Source organism: Protobothrops mucrosquamatus, unplaced genomic scaffold, assembly GCF_001527695.2.
Source record: "Protobothrops mucrosquamatus isolate PMUCROS unplaced genomic scaffold, P.Mucros_1.0 scaffold880, whole genome shotgun sequence".
NCBI lineage: Eukaryota > Metazoa > Chordata > Lepidosauria > Squamata > Viperidae > Protobothrops > Protobothrops mucrosquamatus.
Window position 1 is genome coordinate 790520 of NW_015387134.1, and position 10981 is coordinate 801500.

General features: G+C 43.1%; 1 protein-coding gene across 1 annotated transcript in view; it reads right to left on the bottom strand.

The window, feature by feature from the left end:
• SEPTIN12 (septin 12) overlaps positions 1 to 10981 on the bottom strand; it is a 63679-nt gene that overhangs the window by 6162 nt on the left and 46536 nt on the right. The window contains exons 6-10 of the mRNA XM_029284742.1: positions 8864 to 8999; positions 7421 to 7558; positions 6797 to 6914; positions 5364 to 5459; positions 4817 to 4913 (exon numbers count right to left, since the gene is read on the bottom strand). Coding sequence (XP_029140575.1) covers positions 4817 to 4913; positions 5364 to 5459; positions 6797 to 6914; positions 7421 to 7558; positions 8864 to 8999 — 585 coding nt within the window. The remainder of the gene's footprint in view (positions 1 to 4816; positions 4914 to 5363; positions 5460 to 6796; positions 6915 to 7420; positions 7559 to 8863; positions 9000 to 10981) is intronic.

The following is a 10981-nucleotide window of genomic DNA, read 5'->3' on the forward strand; positions in this document are numbered from 1 at the left end:
TACCATCAAACATCCACATCTGCCTATCCCAGGTCCTTGGGAAGGACTCGATAGGTAGACAAAAATGCCAAATCCAGTCTGAACATCTGGCTGACTGTGCGATGATCCATAATAATAATAATAATAATAATAATAATAATAATAATAATAATAATAATAATAATAATAATAATAATAATAATAATAATAATAATAATAAAGTTGGAAGGGACCTTGGAGGTCATCTAGTCCAACCCCCTGCTCAGGCAGGATACCCTATATCATTTCGGACAAATGGCTGTCCAGTTTCTTCTTAAAAACTTCCAGTGTTGGAGCATTCACCGCTTCTGGAGGCAGGTTGTTCCACTGGTTAATTGTTCTAACTGTCAGGAAGTTTCTCCTTAGTTCCAGGTTGCTTCTCTCCTTGATCAGTTTCCATCCGTTGCTTCTTGTCCTGCCCTCAGGTGCTTTGGAGAATAGCTTGACTCCCTCTTCTTTGGGGCAGCCCCTGAGATATTGGAACACTGCTATCATGTCCCCCCTCGTCCTTCTCTTCATTAAACTAGACATACCCAATTCCAGCAGCCGTTTCTTATATGTTTTAGCCTCCAGTCCCCTAATCATCTTTGTTGCTCTTCTCTGCACTCTTTCTAGAGTCTCAGCATTTTTTTTTTTACATCGTGGTGACCAAAACTGGATGCAGTATTCCTGATCTTGATGGCGAATTTTTGGAGCATGGAAGGCAGCAAGTGCTGGCAGAGACATTCGCCTCTGCAAAACTGCAGAGAACAGGCTGGCACAATAACAAAGAATCTGCAGAGATCTTTTTCTTTCTCTCTCTCTTAGATCTCTGAGGAATACTTCACAAAAAATACTTTAATTGACTTAGCTTCTGTACTGACAACAACCTCTACAAAACCATGGGAAGATCTTAGGATTCAACGGAACATACTGACTAGGAAAAATGTTTGGCAACAAAAAAAAGAATGAAGAAATTAGATGATGGGATTCGTTTGATGGAATATTTAAAGATTAAACACTTGTTTGAATAGGGTTAAAGAAATAAAATTTTGAATTCAAATGAATCTTAGCTTAGGAAGGATAGGCTCCTTAAAGCAATACAGTATTTTTTTTTGCCTATGATGTGAGAGAGATAAAAATGTGTGGGAAGATTTATATAAGGGGAATGTATTAAATATTCAAATATAATGGATTTTGAAGATTTGAATATGTTTTAAAAAATGGAAACATTGATTATTAAGGTATTTTATTTTAAGAGGGATATGCTTTTTTAGATAGTATATTATTTTTGTCCTTTCTTCTTTCTATTTGAAGATGTGAAAAATGTAGGTGTTGGGATGGTTCATATGAGGAAAAAGATTTCAATGTAGAAGTGTAATTAACTCTAAGAAAATTTTAACGAGTAAAAATGCTTTCTTTTGAATATTGTGAGGAAAATAAATTTAAATGAGAACTCTAAAAACAGGATCTAGGACAACGTGATCTAGATGATTAATTAGAAAAGAAGCTTAATAATGAAGTGGAGCATATTCGCAGAGATTTAATTGTTACTTTTCAAAAAAAATTACCAAGAAAAGTTTTAATTTAAGCTTGATAAAAGAGAATATTTTTGGAAGAAATGAAAACCAAGGAAAATTACTATGTGGAATATGGAACTATAAAAATTAAATGTGATTATTTGCAAATGCAAACCTAGACAACACACTGTTTACCAAATATTAATGGTGATATGTAAAAAACAACAACAATATTTTCCAAAGCGACTGAAGGCAGGACAAGAAGCAACGGGTGGAAACTAACCAAAGAGAGAAGCAACCTAGAACTAAGGAGGAATTTCCTGACTGTGAGAACAATTAACCAGTGGAACAACCTGCCTCCAGAAGCGGTGAATGCTCCAACACTGGAGGTTTTTAAGAAGAGACTGGACAGCCATTTGTCCGAAATGGTGTAGGGTTTCCTGCCTGAGCAGGGGGTTGGACTAGATGACCTCCAAGGTCCTTTCCAACTTCATTGTTGTTGTTGTTGTTGTTGTTGTTGTTATTGTTGTTGTTGTTGTTGTTGTTATTATTATTATTATTATTATTATTATTATTATTATTATTATTATTATTATTATTATTATTATTATAATATCACTGGAGGTCTTTAAGAGGAGACTGGACATTCACCTGTCTGAGATGGTATAGGTTCTCCTGCTTGAGCAGGGGGCTGGACTAGAAGACCTCCAAGGTCCCTTGCAGCTCTATTCTATTCTAATAAAATGTCACAAATTTGGGATGTATGCGATTGGCTCAGGTTAATTTTGATTGGCTCAGGTTAATTTTGATTGGCTCAGGTTAATTTTGATTGGCTCAGGTTAATTTTGATTGGCTCAGGTTAATTTTTTGCTCAGCACCAATAAATGGGAAGCTGAGTGAGTAGCAAGCAGCTGCTGAGCTCTGTGAAGGCCCAGGAAGGAGGCCAAAATCCTGCATAACCCACATTTCACCTCCTGTTCCCTTCCCCAAATTAAATTCTAGGCATCTCGTCAAGGAGGAAGAAGGTGAAGAGCAGAGAATTCATTCATCTGATCTTTCTCCCTTTCAAATCGCATCCTCCCTCAATCCATTCAGCTGCAAGAGTCCTTGTTTCTCTCTCTCTCTTGCTCCTGCCAAAGGTTTGGCTTGAGCCATTGGATCAAATGTTGGAATTCCCAGCAAATGTTTTGAGTGGCTCATGTCTTGCTGGGAATAAGTCTCTGCTGAACGCTAGGGAGCGCCAGATTCCTAAATATGGCCTTGCCAATAGTGATGTGGAAGAGACAGGAGAAAAGTTTTAAAGCTCCTGTAGGTTTAATCCCTGGGAAAGATGGAGGGCAAGAGAAGAAGGGGGCGACAGAGAAGGAGGTGGCTGGATGGAGTCCCTGAAGCAGGAGGCGTGAGCTTCAATGGACTCCAGAAGATGGTAGAGGACAGGAAGGCCTGGAAGAGATCAACCCTGACTGCTCTTTAGAAGGCCAGATCCTGAAGTTGAAACTCAAGTACTTTGGCCACCTAATGAGAAGGAAGGACTCACTGGAGAAGAGCCTGATGCTGGGAAAGATGGAGGGCAAGAGAAGAAGGGGACGACAGAGAAGGAGGTGGCTGGATGGAGTCACTGAAGCAGGAGGCGTGAGCTTAAAGGGACTCCAGAAGATGTAGAGAACAGGAAGGCCTGGAGGAACGTTGTCCATGGGGTCACGATGGGTCGGACACGACTTGGCAACTAACAACAACAGGTTTAATCCAGGGGTCTTCAAACTTGGCCCTTTTATGACTTGTGGACTTCAACTCCCAGAATTTCTCAGCCAGGCACGCGTGCCTGGCTGAGGAATTCTGGGAGTTGAAGTCCACAAGTCATAAAAGGGCCAAGTTTGAAGACCCCCTGTTTTAATCAATGGGCAGACTGCAATTGGGTGCTGTTTGAAAGCCTAGGCAGATGCTGAGGCCAATCAATAAAGGCGATTTCCCCTGTTGCTCTATGAGTTGTTAAGAGAGTTCCCCCCCCCCATTTCATGACCTTTCTTGCCACACTGGTTAAGTGAATCACCAAAGACGTTAAGTTGGTAACACGGTTGTTAAGTGAATCTGACTTCCCCCATTGACTGTGTTTGTCAGAAGGTCACAGAAGGTGAATCACAAGACTCTGGGACCGTCTAAACCAAGTCACAGGTAGTCCTTGCCTTACGACCACAATTGAGCCCGAAACTTCTGCTGCTAAGGGAAACATTTGTTAAGTGAATTTTGCCCCATTTTACGACTTTTCTTGCCGCAGTTGTTAAGTCAATCACTGCAGTTGTTCAGTTAATCACAGAAGATCTTGTCAGAAGGTTGCAAATGGTGACTACGTGACTCCGGGACGCTGCAATCATCATAAATTTGAGTCAATTGCTATGCACCTGAATTTTGATCACGTAATCACAGGGATGCTGCAGTGGTTGTGTGAAAAATGATCATGAGTCATGTTTTTCAGGGCTGTTGTAACTTATAACTATTCACTAAATGAATAGTTATAAGTGAAGGAATAGCTGTACCTTCAGACATTCGAGAAAGTTTATCTGGTATCATAGACCAGTGGTATAGTACATCATTTTGTAAAAAATTACTTTTTATATTATAACGTAGTATGGATTTCAGTCCTTTTAACCACGCATTTTCCCACGGATCCTTCTGTATATTATAGCCAAAGTTCTTAGCCCGTTTTGTCATCCATTTCTTAAGTGCTTCTTCTTCCATTTCAAATGTCAGGAAAAGCGTAGACATTTGGGCAGTTACATGGACCCAGATCACTGTTCTGCTAACTTTGTCCTGGTGGGAGTAGCATCTCTCTCCTAGCCAAGGGTGTAAATGAGCAGCTACCAGTGTGGGACACAAAGCAGGAGAAGCAGAGTAAAGCAAAAGCCACTATGTAAGGAGAAGGCATGGCAGAATCTGGGGGCAGAGTTAAAAGAGGGATCAGCCTAGAATCCTTACGTAGCCACGAGTAGAATCCCTTTGATCCTTATCTAATTCCTAGCAGTGTTGACTGTTAGTTGAGAAGATTCCTGTGCATAAGCATGATTAGCAATAATCAGTTTAATTGGACTTTCCCGTGGGGACCTGATTTTTCATGCCTGGTATTAATCATTTGTTTGTGGCTACATAAGGATTCTAGGCTGACCCCCTTTTTAACTCCACCCACAGATTCTACCACTCCTTCTCCTACACTCAAGCGTGCAGAACAAAGGGAGCAGATTCACTCGTTTGGACTTTTCTCAGATGGACCTCTGCAGGCCAGCTCTTCCTCCAAGAAGCCTTACCTTCAATGGTCCCCCACTTGGTCTTACGACCCAGGACCTTCTTCCCATTCACCTGGTGTTCCTTGTCAGCACCTACCACTGCAAAGGGGATTTTCTCCTAGATTAAGAGAAGCAGAAGGTGGTGAGGAATACCGTGAGATCACATAGAAAAAAGTCAGCAGAGTCTAATATGTATTCACATGGATCACATGTCTGAGAGACTCAGAGCATCCAGAACTTCACCTAAACTGAAACACACCTTCAGAAGCTGATCACGTTTCAATCCAATAGAGAATTACAAGCTGATTACTTTAAAAAAAAAAAAGCCAACAGAAGCACATTTCAAAATCCAACTTTGTTAGTAGACCTCACGACTGGGTATCTTGTAATTGCCGTGTTGTCTAGCAAGATCGATATTTAAAACCTAGCAAGGATGTGGAGGAAGAAAGGAAGGTAATGCTGTTAAAAAACATTCCTGAAAAATAGCATGTAGCTTTGGCTGAACCACAAACTCAGCCAGGAATCCTCCATAATGTTCTCTCCATCCTGTTGACCACCATGGACTTACCCGGATTTTATCGTTCAAAAGCCGATCATCCGGGTCATCGTCAAAGTCAACTTGAGGGTAAACATGGATTCCGTGGGCCTTCAGGTCTTTCTGGACCTGCCAAGATAAAAAAAATGGTAGTCATAATCATGACCAGGAGGAGAACATTCCTTTCCTTCATGGAAGGATAAAGAAGTATCTTATAGAAGCAAAACTGATCTGTGGCGCATTGTGATATTCTTGATCAACCCCCAAAGTGCAGGTTTTTCTCCACTTTTTGTCCCTTGATTCACAGAAATGCTGTAAATCTCTTTATGGAGTCAAATCAACCACGAAACCTAGAGGAATTTTGTAATTGGATGCTTCTCTGTTTACAAACAAAACATCAGGAAGTCATATTCAAGGCCAATCTTTTTCCTGAGATAAACGTTTGGGATTTTTCTCCCCTTTAAGAAAGCATCTGTTATTTCAGATGGCCAGGTCAATTTTATTCTTGGACCATGGTAGTATTAAGCCCAGCATTCAAAGTCAGAATGGGAAATTCTGGGAGCTGAATTTCTTAAAGTTCTTAAAGTTGTGGAGGCTAAGAAACCCCGAGTTAGAATCTTGACTCTGAATTATAGATTCAGAGTGTATAAGCCTATCTAAAACTCTCTTCGCTTCATCTTATTCCTAACACAAGCAAGATGACTTCTTTGAGTTTCTCATACTTTCTATTTTTCCAGGACTCGCTTTTCTGTAATGGCAACTGATGGAAACTAATCAAGCAGAGAACCAACCTAGAACTAAGGATAAATTTCCTGACAGTGAAAACAATCAGGGGAACAGCTTGCCTCCAGAATAGCAATAGCAATACCAATAGCACTTAGATTTATATACCACCTCATAATGTTTTACAGCCCTCTCTAAGCGGTTTACAGAGTCAGCATCTTGCCCCCAACAAGCTGGGTCCTCATTTTGCTGACCTCGGAAGGATGGAAAGCTGAGTCAACCTTGAGCCGGTGAGAATCGAACTGCTGAAGTGCTGGCAGTCAACAATCAGCAGAATTAGCCTGCAATACTGCATTCTAACCACTGCACCACCACAACTCAGAGGTTGTGGGTGGGTGCTCCAATGCTGGAAGCTTTTAAGAAGAGACTAGATATGTGACTGGGCCTCCTGCTTGAGCAGGAGGCCCAGTCACTAGAAGACCTCCAAGATCCCTTCCAACTCTGTTATTCTGTTATTCTCCCCTTTCTCTAGGTCAACCAGTGGTCGGATTCAGCCAGTTCGCTCCAGTTCGGCAGAACCGGTAGCTAATTTTTTGTTGCCCAGGCCCAGAATGGACATCGGGAAGCGGCATCCACAGAGAACCGGTTGTTCACCTGTTTGAATCCCACCACTGAGGTCAACCCACCATTCTGTCATTAGGAACCTTCTGGGTTTCTCCTCACACAGATAGTAGTTCTCTTACCCTCTGTTTAAACTCTGCCCTTTCCTCCAGGGTCAAGGTGTCCGCTTTGGCGATGACGGGCACCACATTGGTGATCTTACTGAGACGTCTCATGAACTCCAGGTCCAAGGGGCGGAGCCTGAAGGGAAAAGACATGCAAGAAGACCTATATCTGGGATATGAACCGAGCGGTCATCACCTTGAAGCCTATTGTTGTTGGAGAATTTCCCCTTCCCTGGAGAAGTTGTCTACCCAATGCTCAAACACATATGGTGGTGGATTTCAAAGATCCACCTGTCACGGGTTTGCTTTGGATGAAGGAAAGCTTTCTCCCCAACCTTTGATGGGAACTGTAATCTAAAGACCATCTAGATAAGATGCTACGTCTATTTGTCTTGTTTATGGCCTGCTGGCTAAGGAAGATAGTTGCACTGTTCCTTTAAGAGTTTCCTACAAGTCCCAGGTTGTCATTTGGGCAGTTAAGCTAAAACCAGATTCAGAATATCGGAGTGGACAATGAAAGCGATCTTCAAGATCAGCAGTCTTCTCAATGCTTTGTTCTGAATAGAGCTGGCCTAGCTTTCTGTGACCACCTTTTTGCTTTTAATGAGCGGGGCTGGACTCTCACCGCAAAGGAGGACTTACCAGTGACCTGTGGGGGGGACAAAATACACACAGGCGTGTACACGGGTGTCTGGGATTTTCTGCTTGCGATTAATCAGGACCTCCTCTTTCAAATAGCGCTCATACTGTTCGTTGATATACTGAATGATCGGCTCCCAGCTACGAGAAAGGAAGAGGCAGAGATTCAGATTCCTGTTGCTTATTGCTCAAAACAAAGAAACAAACAAACAAAGGACAAAATTCTTTGAGAAAGTACCTTCATTCAAAGAACATCAATCTGTTCCTACTTCAGTGAAACCACTTTTTAAATGGATTAACTAGAAGAAGGGGGTGTCTGTTGCCGCCTCAAAGTCTGGCAAATTGAAATCTACATCATAGCTATAATGGGGCAAATGGTGTCATACGAATCAAGTTACATCATCCACACAATGATAAGATGCAATGACATCATTTGCCCTTTCTTGGTGAGGTTGTCTGCCCACCTTGATTGTTGTCATCTAGAAGTTTTCTTAAATGTCAAATGTCCTGCAATCACACCTTTTTAATTTGTCAAGTGTTATGTCTTCGCCACAAGCCTATGTTACATCTAGATTTGTTAACAGAAGCGCACTCTCTCGAGGCAGTCCTCGGCTTACTGATGCCAATTGGGGGACAGAATTTCCATTGCTAAGAAGGGGGTTGGTTGAGTGAGTTGTAAACAATTTCACAACCTTTTTTTGCCATGGCTGTAAAGTGAATCCTTGCCCTTGTTAGGTAAATCATGCAGTCATCAAGAGAATCCAGTTTCCCACATTGATCTTGCTTGTTGGAAGCTGGCTGGGAAAGTCACAAATGGGGATTATATAAACTGGGATGTGGCAGTCCATGTTAGTTATCTTGCTTGTTGGAAGCTGGCTGGGAAAGTCACAAATGGGGATTATATAAAGTGGGATGTGGCAGTCCAAGCACCCAAATTTTGATCACATCACCCTTGGAAATGCTGCAACGGTTGTAAGGGTGAGCACTAGTCGTAAGTCACTTTTTCCGGTGTTGTTGTAACTTTGCACGGTCCCTAAATGAATCGTTGTAAGTCAAGGACTACCTATAGAGCATCCCATGCCGAACGTAAGTAGCCAGACATGTGCACAGGAGATGGTAATAAAAATGGAGAACGTGACTGCGACGGAGCCCTTAAACCTTGGCCCCTTTTGCACAGGTTTCAACGGCCCTATTGGCGCTGCCATCTTGACTTTTTTTTGACCCCCACTCTCAGATAACCTTGCATGCAGCAAAAGGACGGCAACCCCAGCTTTGGTGGTTGGGTGTATTAGATCCATTTAAAAGCTTCTCCTACTCTTGGGCAGTAAAGTGCCCCCTCTCTAATTAAGCCACTTTTAAAGGAGGGTGGTCTTTAAAAAAAAAGGACATATACGTTGAATGAATGAATATTGAATAAAGGAAATCAATGCCAGATCTCCTTCTTACCAGTTTTGATTGTTAATCTGGTCCCCAAATCCCGGGGTGTCCGTGACCGTCAGCTTCATCTTCACTCCTTTTTCTTCAACAACTGTCAGAGGAAGAGGACATTCGGTTAGGTCATCTTTCCAAATCCAGACTGAGACTCACCTGCTTCCTTCCTGCTTTTCAACTGCAGGCCCATCCTAAAAGTAAGCTCCATCTCTGTTGATGTTCCAGAAGTCCCTCAAGACCTGCTTTGGTCACCCAGAGTTGGGGAACCAATGACACCTTAAGATGGCTCCTTTATTCATAAATATTCCTTCTCTCCACGCCTGTGGTTTGTATAGTTTACTTGGTAATATATTTGAAGTTCTAAACAATGATTGCTTCATATTTTTATAATGATTGTATATTTATAAGTGTGGTTTTTATTTGATTGTTGTACGCTACCCTGAATTCCTTCTTGGCCGATGGATGGAAGGAAGGAAGGAAGGAAGGAAGGAAGGAAGGAAGGAAAGAAAGAAAGAGATAGAAAGAAAGAAAGAAAGAAAGGGAAAGAAAGAAAGAGAAAGATAGAAAGAAAGAGAAAGAGATAGATAGGTAGGTAGGTAGGTAGGTAGATGATAGATAGACAGACAGACAGACAGACAGATAGACAGATAGATAGGCAGATAGGCAGATAAGATGATAGATAGATCCTTAGATACGATAGACAGCTCTATAGATTGATAGATAGATAGATGGACAGATGGATAGATCATTCTGTCGGTCAAGATGACGAGTGGATTAGCAACTCCTTGAACCTTTCCAATCAATGCCAGGTGCAGGGACTCCTGATGGGGTTTAGAATGGGGGGCAGGTGGGGACAAAGACCCTTTATTGCTGTGGCTGAGGTTGAAAGACTACAGAAAACCTGCCGAAACGGGGCACCCCAAGGTCCTCAAAGGTGTCTGGTTGCCTGAGGTAAAGCACGAAGGATCCTCCCCTACTCCATGTGCAACTAGGCAGAGCTTATCCCCTTAGCATCTTCCCCTGGATGCTGAAAAGACCCTTCAACTTCCCTCTGTCTCCTCCCCAGCCTGGCCCCTTCTGGAGAGTAGGTGGGGAGGGGGGGGTCTCACTGATCTCAAACTCCGAGGCCAGTGGTGGGCTCTCCCTTTTGGAAGAATGACAGCATTTTCCCCCTCTGAAAAGCAGCATGAGCTTCCCGGGAGGGTCGCTATGGCGACGCTCTAATGGGTCAGTGGGAGTCTGGCACAAGACCCCTTTTGTTTCAAAGAGCTGAAGTGAGCAGGCCCAGCTCCTTTCAAACCCTGGTGGGTAACTGGGGAGTGGGAGGAGGGGGTGGGATTTGAAGGATGTGGAGGAAGAATAGTCTAGTTTAGATAGCACAATAAAGGGGGCCTCCTTTTTCATTGACCCAATAAGCCAGCTTCGCTTGGAAACCTTCGTGTCCCCTTCCGGTTTGCCCCATCCTGAGATCCACTCCCACCCCACAATCTCTCTCCTGGTCAGTCAGCAGCCCAGCTATTTTTCAAAAGGAATCCCTCCATTCTCGCAAAACTGTTGGTGATTTCCTCCACACCTGTAGAGAGGTTTCCCAGTTAGGAACCACACAAGGTTCCTACTCCTGCTTTTAGAACATAGAATCATAGGCTGGGAAGGGATCTTTGAGGTCTTCTAGACCAACCCCCTGCCCATCGCAGGAGATCCAAACTGTCCTGGACAAATAAATGGCTGTCCGGTCTCTTCTTGAAAACCTCCAGTGAGCTTCCGGAGGTAAGCCATTCCACTGGTTAATTGTTCTCACTGTCAAGACATTTCTCCTTAATTCTAGGTTGGTTCTCTCCTTGGTTAGTTTCCATTCATTGCTTCTCGTTCTGCCTTCAGGCGCCTTGGAAAATAGGTTGACCCCCCCCTTCTTCTTTGGGGCAGCCCTTCAAGTATGGAAGAATGCTACCTTCCTGATCTCCTCTCCCTCTCTCTCCCTCTCTCTCTCTCCCTCTTCCTCTCTCCCTCTCTCCCCCTCTCTCCGTATCTCCCTCCCTCCCTCTCTCTCCCTCCCTCTCCCCTCTCTCTCCCTCTCCCTCTCCCTTTCTCCCTCTCCCTCTCTCCCTTTCTCCCTCTCTCTGTATCTCCCCCCCC